Source organism: Cucurbita maxima, unplaced genomic scaffold (assembly GCF_002738345.1).
Source record: "Cucurbita maxima cultivar Rimu unplaced genomic scaffold, Cmax_1.0 Cma_Scf00382, whole genome shotgun sequence".
Classification (NCBI taxonomy): Eukaryota; Viridiplantae; Streptophyta; class Magnoliopsida; order Cucurbitales; family Cucurbitaceae; genus Cucurbita; species Cucurbita maxima.
The window spans coordinates 21,129-36,801 of NW_019272398.1; the positions used below are offsets into that span (position 1 = coordinate 21,129).

A 15,673-nucleotide genomic window follows, 5' to 3' on the forward strand; every position below is an offset into this window, starting at 1 on the left:
CGAGAGAGCCTATACAAAAGTGGATACCGCAGGGCTAAAGTAGTGTTTTCAATTGATGTTGACCCTTTTGCAGAAGATAGAGGGGGTTGATTTTTATCTTATATTTAGCCTTTATAAGATTTCTATATTTAGCCTTTATAAGATTTCTCCCAAGGCTTTATAAGATAAGATAAGATTTCTCCCAAGGCTTTATAAGATAAGATTTCTCCCAAGGCTTTATAAGATAAGATTTCTCCCGAAGGCCTTTATAAGATTTCTCCCGAAGGCCTTTATAAGATTTCTCCCGAAGGCCTTTATAAGATTTCTCCCGAAGGCCTTTTAACAACATAAACTAACTTAAATTGAAAGAAATAACAAAATAAACTAACTTAAATTTACCTGCATGCATATAAAGATAACAGTGCAAACCTTATGATAAATCAATGCTAGGGATTATTTTCTGCAGCACACTATTAGTTGCATCTGAACTAGAATCACCATTATCATTAAGGGATATCAGCTCACTCTCCAAAATAGAATAAGCTTCTGAAAAAGCCTACAATGAACAAAAGTTTTGAATAAGCAAAACAGAACACGATCATAGAATATATTTTTGATGGGACAATCATAGGAAAACATAGTAATGTAAAATAAACTAGCAAGTAAATAAAATTTTGTATGTACAGCCAAGAATCTGATTTAAGACCAATATTGTATCATAACCGTGTTAAAGATGCATGCAAATAGCAGTGTTGAATGAGCTTCTTGTGTTCAGAAGAGTTATCTATCTTAATGTATGTCATTAATTTTAACATTCAAGCATTTTAACTTTAAGTGAGAAAGTCCAGGACAATAAGTCAAGTTGTTGTGTATCAAAAGAAAAATCATGAGCAAGTCACTTTACAAATTACACTCAGCAACTCATTTTCTAGGTAAAATTATTTTACATTTTCATTTAAAAAATAAAGTTGCACAGCTAATTTGCCTCAACTTCAAAGTACAAAATTGAAATAGAGATGTTTGGTTTTACATGGACAACATGATTATTTTTCCCAACAAGAAAGGTTGTATTGTTAATAAACATGACCCTTTGATTGAAGCTCATTCTAAAGGAAGCTAGCGGAAGTTGCCCTCTTTGATAGGGAATTTTTGTTGCATTCTTTGCCGTGAGGGTGGAGGAAGACTTGGATCAAATCCTTTGGAACTGTGGCACAGTCTATTTGGAGTTACTTACTTTGACACATTTGGTTTTCACGTTTCAAAGCACAAAGATTACTCAGAGATGATTGTTGTTTCGAGAGAGGAAAGCTTTTGTGGCAATATAACCTTTAGTGAAGGGAATAAGGGATCTTGTGAAGTTTTATCCCTTGTTAGATTCTATGTTTCTTTTTGGGAATCGGTGACACAGTCCTTTTGTAATTATTCGTTACATCTAATTTTACCTGATTGAAGTCTCTTTCTTTGGTAGGATTTCAAACTTGATTTTTTTAATATGATTTTCAATAAAAGTTTAGTTCTTCAATAAAGGATAAAAAAAAACTAGAGCTTCATGTTTTTTTTATGCTGAGTCCAAAGTCAAAGATTCTTGATGTTCCTTTGGGATTTTCGGAGTAGGTATCAGTTCAATACAAGGCTGGATTTTCATAAAGCTCATGTGTTTTCTTAAGTCTTTTATGTTTCTTTCTTTCTTTCTTTGGGATGATATTCCCTTCTGAATTCCTTTTTTCTCTTTTTCTTCTCTTTGCTTTCACTATTTCTCACTTCCTCTACTTCCTCTCTTCCTCACACTCCTCAGTTCCTCTCTTCCTCTTGGAGTTGGTATCCTTTAAACAGTTTCGTTTTCATATCTAGTTGAATGAAAAAAAAAGATTGTATTGCAAAGTGATATTTCTAAATGGAGTCCCATATTTATGTTAAGTACAATCCACACCATAATTCTGAAGTTGACAAAGTAAATGATGCCATAAGGACAGATGCCTCACCTTGATACATTGATGAATACGGAAACAATTTCGTCCAACGTTATTCATGGGGAAAAGAGGATCATCAATATGTAAAGGATCAATGCTACATAAAAATGGAACGTTGTTAACAATTATAACTAACCTACAAGTGGTAAAAGTGGGCAACGTCATAGATAGTACTAAGAAATGCCATCAAAATAAACCTGAGCGATAATCAATTTGGAATTAATAACTTACCTATATCCCCTTTCTCTCTTAATATAGACTCCACTCCCCTGTATTGAAATACGCATTTGACGAGGATCAAAGACATTCCTGGATTAAAAGTAATACAAATTAAAGTTGCAGTCCACTGTTGTAGTGCGAAAAAAACTGGAATTAGAAACTGAACTTAGTTTTCTTTTCCCCCTTACAGTGGAAATGTAAGTGATATTATTTTTTAAACGAAATGATAGTAATAAAGAAAGTCAAACTTACCCAAAGAAGTAAAGGAAGTCCATTAAAAGGCTCCCAAAGTTCTGCAGGAACATTGAGTTCAGACAAGTTTAAATTCATAATCACCAATATATACAACCAATGCCCAGGGAGAGAATGGCAACAGCAATGATTAAAATATTAAAACAGGCCTCAAGATTTTAACATATACACTGCTCTTAGTTTATGATAAGAAATTTTATGTCACAGCAAAGAAGATTGAATTTCTTGGAGATCCTTCCTTATAAAATTGCAGTGCTAGTCCAACTTCTCAAATAAACCCTTACAAAAAGATAACGGGAATTTACTTGGTTGATAGGACGGCTAAGATGATGTTCATGCTGGAGAAAGCGTACAATCAACAATACCTGCAAAAGAGCAACAAGAAATTTAAAAACCTCATTACAAAAGCTAGTGTTTTAAAATGAATAACCACTAGATTCCTTTTTTTTTTCAATAAAACAAAGGTAACATCTTCGAGCTTTATCAATTTGAAAAACATGCTAGTACTGAAATAAAAGCAAAGAAAACCAAGAAGACATTCTGAAGCAATCAAGAAAGAACAAATAGCTAGCCCCAGAAGAGTAAGAGGAAGAATAATTGGAAAAACAGCAATCTCCAGGTGTGGTCCTGAAAAATTAAAATGTAGGTGGCTACGAACTACTGCCAGACCTCACAGCAATGAAGTTTTGATAATAGTTGGATACATCTTAGAGGTAAAATAAATGGGATGTCTTTGATCCTCCAAGAACCAAGCAGCTGGTCCCCTAGAGAAGTTGGTGAACTGCACCGATAAATCAACTTTTATGAACCTCTTCCCAATTTTACCTAAATTGAAGACATCTCTCGTCCAAGAAAAGAAAGGTAAGAGACTTGCCCTCATCCATGAGTGGGATCCCTATTAACTTTCTCTCCCACATTAGAATCCATGTTTCGATGAGCAAGTCCATGGAGCGCTTGATGAGAAATTTCTTGTGGGAAGGGAAAAATGCAGCGGGAGGGTCTCACCTGGTTAATTGGGAGGTTGCTTCAAAGCCTTTGAGGGTTAGACATTGATAACTTAAGACTGTGTAACGAAGCATTGTTGGCAAAATGATTGTGTCGTTCCTTCAGGGAGCCAAACACATTGTGGTAAATGATCGTTGTGAGTAGGTATGACCTGTATCCGTTTTGAATGGATAGCTGGGTAGCAAGCTACAAGGTTATGGGCTCTAGTAAAAACCTTTGGTTGACCATTGCATCAAGTTTCTCCATCTTCTTTTGAATCTAAAATCCTTTGTTCTTTAAGGCTCGCAAATCTACTTCTGGGAAGGTTATTGGGAGGCTGATTTGTTTACTNAACCAAAAATAATCAAGTTCTCTTTTGGATTTTGCTAAAAGAGGGCATGAATACTAAATATCAGGAGATTTCATCCCTCCTGCACAGTTCTCACTACATATCCTCTGGCAAGAGCTGCCTTTGGTATTTGTGGATTAAGGATCTCCTCTGTGAAGGATTGGGTACTACAAGAAGTCCCCACCTCAAGATGGAAAATAATCTGTTTCCAAGTATACAGAATTAAGATTGGAATGGCCTTCCATTCTAAATACCAGGAGATTTCCCTTGAGAATAATCTGCCGTCACGACCTCAAAATCAAGTATGGTAAATTACCTTTAAGGGAAGGAAAATATGAAGTTAGAACCTACACACATGGGGCATCTTCTTCTCGCTACAATCATTGTTTTATGGAAAATCATTCGTTGAGGGAGCTTGAAAAATAACCCTCTCAAGGAAATTTAGGAAGGAAAAAGGCAACCAAAGTAGGGGAACTGCTTTGTTTGCGTGCACAAGCATTTCAGATATGAGTTCAAGTGAAATTCTCCACGTTGGCTTCAACTCCTTTGTGTTCNCTTCTATTATTGTACTTCATCCCTTCTTCCCAAGTTGCCTTTATGTTTTCCTCTCTTTGGAAGTTCCAAATACGTGAAGTCCTTCATCTAGTAGATGTGTTAAGGGAGCATAAACACCTTCTATTCTATATAAAGACACTCTTCCTCAGTGTTGTGTCCACAACGGTGCATTTAATGTAGGAGGCATGAGAATCTTGACTTGTTGTGGGATTTTTAGTTTGTGTATTCTCTATGGTGTCACTTCTCGAATTCATTTGGCCCTTTCTTAAGCAGAGTTCTAGGTTCTATGATCAAGGAGGTGCTTTTGAATTCTCACTAGTATTAGAAGGGTAGAAATTTGTGTCGGGCTTGTACTTTTACAACTTTGTGGGGGATTTGATTGGAGAGGAACAACAGGATATTTNGAAAGCTCCATTCAGGAGTCGATCCTTGTATGCAACAGTTTGTTCTTTGAACATTAATTCACAACTTATCACCTTTTTAATTATAAACATAAAGTTTATTCTTGGTTGAAAAAGAAAAATGCTCAATGTTCCAACAACATAACATTATCCTTTTTTCTGCTCATTATATTAGAACTAAATTGAGAGAAGAAAAATTGTTGCAAAGCAAGGGAAAACTAAGAAATTAGAAATCACATAGAAAGAAGAGGGATGGAAGACAAAAGCATCCATAACCAAATACTCGTCATCCAAGCTAATAAAGGTTCAAAGCACAAGTCTATATTTAAAAATTATAAAAGTAAATAAAAACAAAAGCAAAAACAAAAAGCATTTAACAAACGAGATCATCTCATAATGATATAATTAAACAAAATCCCATATGAAAGAACCGATGGGAAAAGATCGTTTATTGATTCTAGTAAAAATTTGTTAGTTTAACTCCCAGTCAAAGATTGTTTTAGTTAAGGATAATAACCGGCAGATTCCACTAGAGATAATACTTATAAAGGCTTAATAATTATTATACTAGGTTAAGCTGCGTCCTCTGTCTTTAAGAAATTCAGACCACAAACAAACTTTCAATTCCATTAAATAGCAGTATGAATATCAAGTTCTCTGTTTCTTCTTCTTCTTCCTTTTTTATAAGAAAAATGACTTTAAATTAAATCTTCAGAAAATCATAATTGGAATGTTCAGAAAATCACAAACAATTATGATAAAATTCAGAAAGTGAAGTATGCTATGTTCCAAATATGGATTACCAGCCCAGAAGTTTGGAGTCCCGTATGTGATGGAGTCTTGAAACTGATGTCAATACGAACTGACTTGGTGCTAGATGAGGAATCATATTTCACAACCAAACATTTTTGCAGCGCAGAATCTTCTAAACTAGCCATATCATTAAGAAGGTTGACATCTTGTTCCCCAGATACGGCAGAGGACTCCTCCTTGGATGATTGCATATTTGAAGTGGATGAAGCAATGAGATCGTGGGGAACTTCAACAACAAGCATGATAATAGGTATCTGACGCAAAAAATAAACTGATGAGTAAATGTACTGAATAATTATTATTAACAACACAGAATTAATTAAATAGTTTAGATATAGAAGGCTGTTACAGCAGTATTTTCCACCGTCTTTAAGGAATCACTTTTTACCCATTCCTGATTGGAAAGATATCTGGCTGCATGCTGGAAGAAACCAAAATGTATATTAAACTTCTACACACAACAGCCAAGCGAATTGTATTAAAGAGAGAAAGAGAATAATATAAATGTGACCCATGTGACACTGAGAATGCACTTCTTTGTCGTAAAGCTACAGTTGAGCAGCTTCTGCAACCAATCCAAATGCATCTTTATACATTGTGTTATGGTTATTACATTAGTATAATTACATTGTTGTAAATAAATTAGTTTTGTTATCTTTATCCTTGTACAAATGTATATTAGCATCTTTGGTAAATAGAATAGAGTATTTTGATTCTCTCAACCTTTAGTGTTTACATGGTATCAGGGCTTTAGGTTAAGTAGGTTTTTGTAAACTTAAGGTTTGGAGTTTAGGAATCGTTTGTTTATTATTGGAGTTTTGTGTCTTAGGATTATTCTACAGAGAAATAATTTAATTGAGAGCAAGATAGTTAGACTAATTAATCATTGAGTCTGACAAAGAGCTATAAAAATGCTTGAAATCTCTTCACACCAAAAAGGGAAACATTATTAGATTGTTTGGTGCATGTTAACACTCTGTTTTGACCTGATCAAGGTGAGAATCTCTAATGAGTTATTTTATGGAGTGCAAGAGATCATATCCCAAATTAATGTTCGGCAGCTAGATAGTAATATTGTAAAAGTTCAGACTACCTAACGTGAGCCATTGTTTATTATGGTTTTTTTATTTGGTCTTGCCTCTAAATATAATACAGTCAAAAGTCAAGTCTATTGTAGCTCAGACATCTCATCATTGGCACACTCTTATATTCGAATACTTAGTACAAAGAAGTCTCGAGCAATCTTGTCATCTAAGTCTGATAGTGTTTTGGTTGGACAAAAAAATGAGTCTAGAGGAAATCCTAACACTCAAAAATTAAATTCAAGGGATATTGTTTATCACAATTGTTAAAAGTTAGGACATATAAAACGTGAATGTTACAATTGTTGAATAAGGGCAAAAAGTTTCAATCTGCACATGTTGCCCGTATATTTAACAACCCTAACAAATATGGTACAATTTTGACTGAGTCTACAAAATTATGACATCATCATCTTCTCCTACTATTGTCATCACCGATACAAGTAACATATCTAAACTTTTCCTTGCCTCCTCTTTGAAATAGGCACTTCCGATCACATGACAAGTAATTTAATTTATTCTCAAATAAATTTCCATTTAAATCTTCACCTATTGTTACTATAGCAAATGAAACTATCTCTCCGATCAGACAGTGTCAGTGTCAATCTTACCAGCTCACTTTCATTTGTCCTCTGTTTTAAATTTTACCAACCATTCTCATTTAACTTGATTTTTGTTGGTAAACTCAACTCAATCTACATTGTTGTGTTTTGTTCTTTCCTGGCTATTTAGTTTATTTAGGATCTTATGACAGAATATTGGAAAAAGGAGTGAATCTTGAGGTCTTCTACGTCTTTGAACCAAAAATATTCATTGTCATTACATGCTCTTAAGTGTCTTTTTCTTTTGAGAACGTTGCCACTTGGGTCATCTGTTTATTTCAGTGTTGAAGAGTCATGGGGAGGATAAAGAGGAAGATCATTTTCTTATCTACAATACTCTCCTTTTGCGTTCCTCTAATGATTCACTTCCAGTTGTACATGTTTTTCTCACCCACCTATCACTCAGGTTTGTTCGCTTCGGCCTCCCCCTTCAGTTACATGCTCTCTACTAGAGGCTTCTTCGTCCTTGGATCCTGAAACAAGCAATGATTATCCTATTGCTCTTTATAACGGAAAACGTCAGTGCACTTATCCTATCTCCTATTTTGATTCATATAACCATTGGTCTTCTTTTACCTGTTCATTCATAGCACCCCTACATCCTGTATTTGTTCCTAAGACTACTCATGAAGCTTTGTCTCATCCGGGTAGATGTATTTCAATGGTAGAGGAGATGTCTGCCTTAGATGACAACTGTATTTGGGATTTAATTTCTCTCTTCCGACACAGTATTTAAAGCCAATGTCTATTTTGATGGATTTGTAGCCGGGGTTGAAAGCTCATCTTGTCGCTAAAGCTATACAAACTTTTCGAGTTAACTAGTGATGACACCTCAAGCATTCAATCACTCAAAACCTTTCCTTGAAGTCAATTTCATACAAAAAGATTTGAGAATGTGAAAATACTTTCTAGGAATAGAGGTAATAAGAAGGAAATTCAGTTTTTTTTTTTTTTCCCTAACAAAAAAACAAAAAATTTCATTGATTAAGTGAAAAGAGACCAATGCCCCAAAGTTAATAACTCTACAAGGGACTGAATAATAGGAAAATAAAAAGATTACAAAGGACAAATAAAAGCTGTCAAATGAGACATGAATCTTGGATAGAATGTCCAGCAAAGAGATTGATGAAAGCACACAAAGAAGAGGCCTTCAAACGGGCCGAAACGAACAGATCTGACCAAAGAGGATTCTCGTAGTTGAAAATCCTTTGATTTCTTCCCAAACAAATTGTCAATGTAGAATCTTCTAACCATATCGATCAAAATCATAAAAAAGACAACTTGCTCCTCAAATACAACATAGGAATTTGAGAAATCATAAATAAGATGAAGAGCCATGCAAAGAAACACCAATAAAGGACTTTAACCACCACAATCCAACATAACAGAATTAAATGAATCAACTCCAAAGAACCCAGCCATCGATGCATTAAATGTTTCTTAACCACTAGCAACTCTTCATGCAAGGGGCCTAATAAATGAGTAATTTTCCAAATAATCTCCATTAATAGAGCTCCCACCAATAACTATTTAAGCAAGGCAACAATAGAAACTATTCCTTAACTCCAACGGAGATGAAGATAATGAAGAGTCAACGAAAAATTCGATAGAAAATTCTGCTAGTTCCAAGGACCGAAATTAATACTATCATGAACCAAAAGCAATAATAATGTTGCCTTGAAAACAACGAGAAAACCTTAATAAATGTTGCCTTAGAAACAATCAGAAATTCCCAATAATCAAGGCACCTAAAATAACTTCTTGAAAAAAGACTGGAAGCGAAAAAAGCCTTAATTAAAACTCAAGTTGAACATCTTCACCAAATATTCTAACAACCAATAAACCCCAATTATGAAGGACGTTGAAATATCAAAAGATGCAACGGTTCGCTAAGGCATTCCTTGTGAATCTTCTTAGCATTTTCCTAAGGCATTTAACGAAGCAATTTCATGCATTTGTAAACCACAAAGCTCGATTAAAGATGAAAACTTGCAAGAAATAGAAGTTGAAGAAAGACATTGAGATTCTGAGATGTGATTTGGAAGTAACTCCTTTAACTTCTTTGATTTTGAATGCGACTGAAATAAGGAAATAAAAGCATTTGCATAGGATTCTTCCAAATTGTTATCATCCAAAGAACTGGCCTGAAACCCTCAACGCAATGGTAATGCGTCAAAAAAAGGGATGTCAAACGCATTAAAGAAAGAAGGAAAAGGGAGGAAGTCGTGCGAGATCAAAGGCACGCCAGCGAATGTTGTGCTAGGAAAGCATACAAATGCGTCGATATGAGGACAGTTCCTTCGTCGCAAGGCATACTGCGCTAAACACAAAGAGGAGATCACGTCTACTCTGTCAAGGGGCAAAGGCTCCTAAGGATCGTATCATAGTGTGTGTTACTGTTGCAGAGTTGTTAACCTACGTCTGGTACTTTTTGTCCTCTTCCACGTGATATTGACTGAGTGTGGAGATGAAAATGCACGTGAGATCCATGCTAAGCTTTGCCTATATGTAGGGAGTCATTTCTTTGCAGGAGGGAAACTTATTTTTTTAATAGGAGTTTTTGAGAGAATTCTCATAAGGATTGTCTGAGAGAATAGGGGTTTTCTTGGTAACCTTGTTGTGGAGTCGGAGCAGCAAGTCTTCGCCTGAGGGGACGTAAGGGAGGAGTGAGAACCACCCTCGTAGTGTTGGAGAGGAAGATTACCACTAATATAAAGTTTCTCTGTTTTTGTAAGGTTTGATTTAAGGCCCCTATTTTGAGCTACTCTTATTTTGTATTTGCTGAAAATTTCTCCAAAAATTCTTGGTGTTCTTCTACTTGAAAGTGTCTGTTGAAATTACTTCTATCAGTTTGGTCAACTGATACAAAGTAGTAGCACATTTAAGGTGCAGTGTTTAATGAACAAGGGTAGCACAAAGGAATCTAACTACCCTATTTAGCATAGTGCAATACTGGAAGGGGGAGGCACTTGTAGGACTCCTTGCTTAGGATTACCAAGTGGCAGAATAGAAATAGAGGTAGAAAAATAGGAAAGGTTCAGCATAGGTAGCTAAAGAGCCAAGCATTGTGCCGTTATTCAGAGTTAATATCCATTTATTACTTAATTTATTTTCATTTCCGTTCCATCACCAAACCAATCTACTTTTTATAAATCGGCCGCTATTTTGTAGTATATATTTTTGCTTGTCAATCTTCTCTTTATGAATCAAAAGTGTCAAAGTCCCTGTGGAATCGACCCAAGAGAACCCAGGTATTATTTGCCAACGCAATCTATTTATACTTGGGCAGTAGAGTCGAGTGATATTCTGTGAGCCTTTTTGTTTCAATGCATCTCTTTTTGTTTCAATGCATGCCACATTTTATCACCATTTGCACACATTTGATTAAATGCATATCAAATGCATTGCAGATCACGTCAAGCGAATAACTGGTACTTAACAAATAAATAAAAATATGCGGATGGGAAATGGAGATTAATTTTAACTTCCTTTAATATCACATTTTCTTGACCACTCATGTCTCAACGCAGAATATTTCCTTGAATTAGACAATAGGATTTTGCTTTAACTTTTAAACCAATTATATTTGTAAGAATTGCACTTAATACTTCTATATATACTATTTATAATCATATCTAACTTGCCTTGTCTCTCTGGAGTCTTTCTTTAATTGGTTAGAAGTTCGTGAAAGGGTTCCTCCGTTTTTTCTCTATCCAAATCTTATGTCTTATGTCTTATGGAATTCGAGGAGTTGCTCATTATCTCAGTTTTTTAAGCTAATCTAGCCTGATAGGGTTCTTTTCTTTTTCTTTCTGAGGTTGTGCACTAGGAATTAATTCACTTTCCAAATTTGGTTTCTGGTTGTTTTTTCTTCTGGTCAGTAGATTTGCAGCTTGGTGGGAGTAGTCTTGGTAGTTTTGGTTCGTTGGTGGTTGGTTTCTTCATAGATATTTTGTTCTTTAACTCTTTATTTTTTGGCTCACGTATTATTTGGATAGTACTTTTTTTCTTTTCTTTTCCCTTTTTTTTTCTTTTTGTTTGGTTTTCTTTTCACTTGTTTACTTGAACATTTTTCTAACTTTTCATTTATAACGCAAAATTTCTCTTGTTCAAAAAGAAAGAATACACTTTACTATTGCCCTGTCAAGAATTCTCTAAATAAGAGATGAAAAGAAAGAAGCTCCGTTTCTTTTCTTTCATTCTTATTGTTCTTTTCTGATTTTTAGGCATCATTGGCATATATTTCAAGAAATGCAGAGATTCCTTCAGAACTTATTTTGAGAGCACAAATTAACATAACACTTTATCATCCTTTACTTCATTAGTCGAATCTATTCATCATGGTATTTTAACATGTTTTAGATAATAAGACAACTGACTTCCTTCTGTTCATCTGATAAGAAACAGATACGATAAAGAAGAATCAAAATTACAAGAAACCGCCACAAAACTAGGGGTCAATCAAACCTCACGTCATGAAGAGAACAAAAAACCTCTTGAACTTATCTAAATAAACAAAGGAAAAATTGGACGGCTATAGGGTATTAGAAACCCCAACGCAACAAGAGGAATCGATGTCCATCATGCTGATGCTACTAATTTTTACGAATAACTAAGATTGGATTTACTTTATACTATAATAAAAAACTGATTTTTTTTTTTTTTTTTTGAACCATACAAATTCATCCTTTCCTTGAGATAAGAATAAACAGTTACGAGATGCAATCTCATATTCAATTCCTTGAGATATGAATAAGCATACCTGAAGGCAGGTTTCTTTAATACCATTACGCCCCTCTAGGATCCCAGCTTCCTTAATAGGTTCCTAAAAGATAACAACGGCAAGGCTTGATATAAGCAAAAAAGCAGAAAAGAGGTGTGATCGATGCAACAGAAGTGATGCACTTACCAGATTTCTCACTGGAGGCAGACAAACCACAAGGTCCACATCACTCGTGGGAAGGGATAAACCTGTTGCATTTGAACCAAAAATGTTTGTCCTGGACCTGGGCCATAAGACTTGAAGGGACCGCGTGACCCGTTTAACAGCCCATGTGATGTAAGGCTTCTTAGTCATGTTTTCTGCAGCAACCTTGTATACCCATTTGACACATATCCCATGAATAGTGTTGATCAGTGACAACATTCATTTGCATAAATTCCAATTAGGAAATACAAAACACTAGCAACAATGAGAGCGCTTACGTGCTTGCAGAAAGAGTTGATCTCATCATTTAGGCAGCTATGCATCAAAGAAAGAGATTCCTTTTTTACAGGACAGCTTGTTGTTGGGGGAAAGAGAGGAAACGCAACATCTGGCTGCAAAAGAAATTAACCGTTAAGGAAATTTCAGACCCAGTACATAGCTCAAATATTTGGATTGTGGTTGCATACTCACATGCTCCTGATCGAGAGCTATCTGGGGCATTGCTATTAATGATAAAGGTTGAACTGTCGAGCAATTAGAATTACTTTTATTTCTCCAATTAGGCCAGACAACTTCAGCACCATCAATATGTAAGCATGCTTCTTCCAAATTAGTTCCATCAGGATACCAACCCTTTACACCCCAATGCCTTGGACTTGAGCTACCAGATCTAACAGTAGGAAATCCCCTGTGCTTCCTGGAGTCGCTTACAGGAGAAGGTGGAGGTGGTATTGGTGCCCGTGGAACACAAAGAACTACAGGAGATGGTGGCCGCTTTACTCGAGATTGCTCTCTCCTAGTGGGAGGGATGCATGGGCTTTTATGGTCAAAACCATGGCAGAACTCAGATCTTGATCTTTCCCTTGACATATTTGGAATAACAATAGGCGGCAACATTGGAAATGGATGTGAGTCTCCTGTCTTCCCTTCAACATCACTAGGCAAATTTGCCAAAGATCTAGGAGCATCCTCCTCTGTCACCGAATCATTCATAGTCAGTGAGGAATGAAGCATGTTGGTGGGTAGATCAGGTCCTTGCACCACATAACCAAGCGCCTGTTTTCCAGATCCCAGTGGATCAAAAGGAGAACAGAATGACGTAGCAGTTGGGGATGCCAATCCATTACTGTAAGAAGAAGAGAAAGCAACCATATCATCAACAGTTCGGTTCATGTCAGCTTCACACCAAGCCCATGAGCTATCATCAGAACTAAGAGAAGGAGGTCGAGAAAACCCTGTCCCATGGTGATCAGAAGGATTCCAGTACATTACACCACCACCGAAATACTGATTGTAGTCTAACCCAGAAACTGCATGCATTTCCAATTCTTCCTCCGATATCCAGTTTCCATCACACTCATCTGCTAGGTCCTGATTATTTGACAAATCAGGAAAATCAGTGAGATTACCAGAGTACTTTTCATCTTCCGTACTAATCTGATTGCTGTTAGTAGGGAACCCCTGCCGAAAAGTAGATTGTCTCCTAGGAAGAAACCCAAAATCATGATTTGACGTCATTGTTGAAGCCAAGCCAGAAGCACTTCGTAAGACAGGGGGCCAATCTAGACTCATTAACAGTGGTCGAGTCAGAATTGGATTGCAACCACCTTTAACAGAAGAACTTCTTGGTTGATGCATTGCAGGTGTGAAAGACCGACGGAAATGATTGTGCCAATTATGACCAGCATCTAAATGTAATCTATCAGTAGCAGGCGGGAGATGTGAATTGAACGAAGAATTCAAGGTCCTAGTATTACAAATGTCACCACTAAATTGATCTCGAGATAGGCATGATTTCTCCTGTATATCAAAAGTTCTCGGAAGTTTATCTAACAAAGATGATTTTTCTCGTAATTCACAAGATCGCACAGAGCCATTCACATTGACATCACTTTTGACAATATTCTTTAACTCCAATGAAGGAAAATGAGAAGGAACTAATGTAGATGATACGCATTGATTTTCAATTATTCCTTTTGGGAACTGAGATTCTCCAGGACCAACGTGACAGACAGATTCCGTTGGCCCAGAAATTTCATGTACTTCAACATTTTGGTTACTGTTATACTCTCTATTAGGCTCACTAGAGGGAACTATAGGACTTGAGTTTGAAGTTAAACTGTCATAATTATTTGAACTATCATTCTTGATATTTGAAATGAAAGGTTTTCTGAACATGCTATCCAACTCTGCTACCTGATCCTGAGAACTAAAAGATGGAGAGGAGAATTTAGCGGTTGGCCCTTCAGAAGGTATTATTTCAACTAATCTGTTGTTCCCACCAGAGTTTTTACTTTTGTGTTTTTTCTTCTTCCTTGTAGTACCTTGATTTTTTCCAACACTCATTATATGGTCATGTACCTGTTGACAGGCAACTGGTTACAATGCATTCAAGCCAGTACTTAGATGTATAATTCAAATAAAAACTCATTAAACAACAAATAAATAAACAAAAGCCAAATCAACCGTTTTTGATACATCTGCTGACATTTCTCTGCAAGTATCATTTCCCTTGGACAAAATAGGCATTGTGGATTCCATCATATCTTCTCTCCCTTTATGAGCACACTCCTTGTCCAAATCCTGAGGCTACATCAATTGGTTAAATTCAAATCAAGCAGATAAGTCCATAATATAATATTTCTTACGCTTCAAAACAAAATTACCTTATGAAATTTATTACATGATAAATCACCTATACATGCCTTCGGCACAGGATTCTGTGATTTCCGGCTCTTTCCCTTTTTCCTTCGACGGGAAGCACCTAGATTCTCTGTTGATTTACTAGGCAAGGACTTACTATTCCCCTCTCCTAGAAGTTCAAGTTTTGTGCAATCAAGTGAAATAAACATAAGAAATTCCCGCAATTTTCTTAATATACAATCAGGGATGGCACAGATAGAACCCAAAGTGCTGTAAAAGAGATTACTCTTATAGTATTCATCATGAAGACACGAAGATACCATCGTAACAATATCCTGAAGCACAAGCAATTTTCTAAATATGTTGGATAAGGAAGAAGGTTTTCCAGAATGTGTAGCTGGAATAATGTTGAAGTCTATATGCAGGTCCGCTTGGGATGCTAACATGGACCTTGATGGAGATATAGTACAATTGTACCTAAATGGTTTATTCCATTCGGCACTAAAGAGCCCCATCTCATGCTCCGCAAGTCCACTTGTCCACCTCAGAATCTCATGTATCTGAAAACTCAAAAAATGACTGGAAGTTAGGTTGAGCATAATGAAAGGTCACACTACAAGTTAAAATTAAAAGCAAATCAAATTTTCAAGGAAAGAAGAATGATGTAAGGGATATCTTTGTAATTATCTTAACTAGCAACTACATTAATCAATTAGTTTAAGTTTAGTATTGTCACTTAACTTAGTTAAGCAGTTACCAAGCATTGTTATTGTAATAATTCCTAAAATTTCAAAACCTAGACTAAAAATATGAAGGGTTGGGTTCCCCAGCTGTTACAATTTTTGGATCTGATAAAAAGACCCACCTTCTGCTTCAAGACTACACAATTTTTTATTT

The 15,673-nt window shown here is 35.9% G+C and overlaps 1 protein-coding gene across 1 annotated transcript; it reads right to left on the bottom strand.

Moving 5' to 3' along the window:
• Window positions 1-407: 407 nt before the first annotated feature.
• LOC111474442 lies at window positions 408-15,363 on the bottom strand. Its single transcript, XM_023119529.1, has 13 exons — window positions 14,800-15,363; window positions 14,600-14,722; window positions 12,605-14,494; window positions 12,412-12,525; window positions 12,116-12,298; window positions 11,969-12,031; window positions 5,872-5,943; window positions 5,477-5,776; window positions 2,726-2,815; window positions 2,421-2,461; window positions 2,181-2,258; window positions 1,962-2,046; window positions 408-535 (listed from the first exon to the last, which is right to left on the bottom strand). The coding sequence occupies exons 1-13, from the start codon at window positions 15,289-15,291 to the stop codon at window positions 410-412; spliced, it is 3,657 nt and encodes a 1,218-aa protein (XP_022975297.1). The 5' UTR covers window positions 15,292-15,363; the 3' UTR covers window positions 408-409.
• Between the last annotated feature and the right edge of the window lie 310 nt (window positions 15,364-15,673).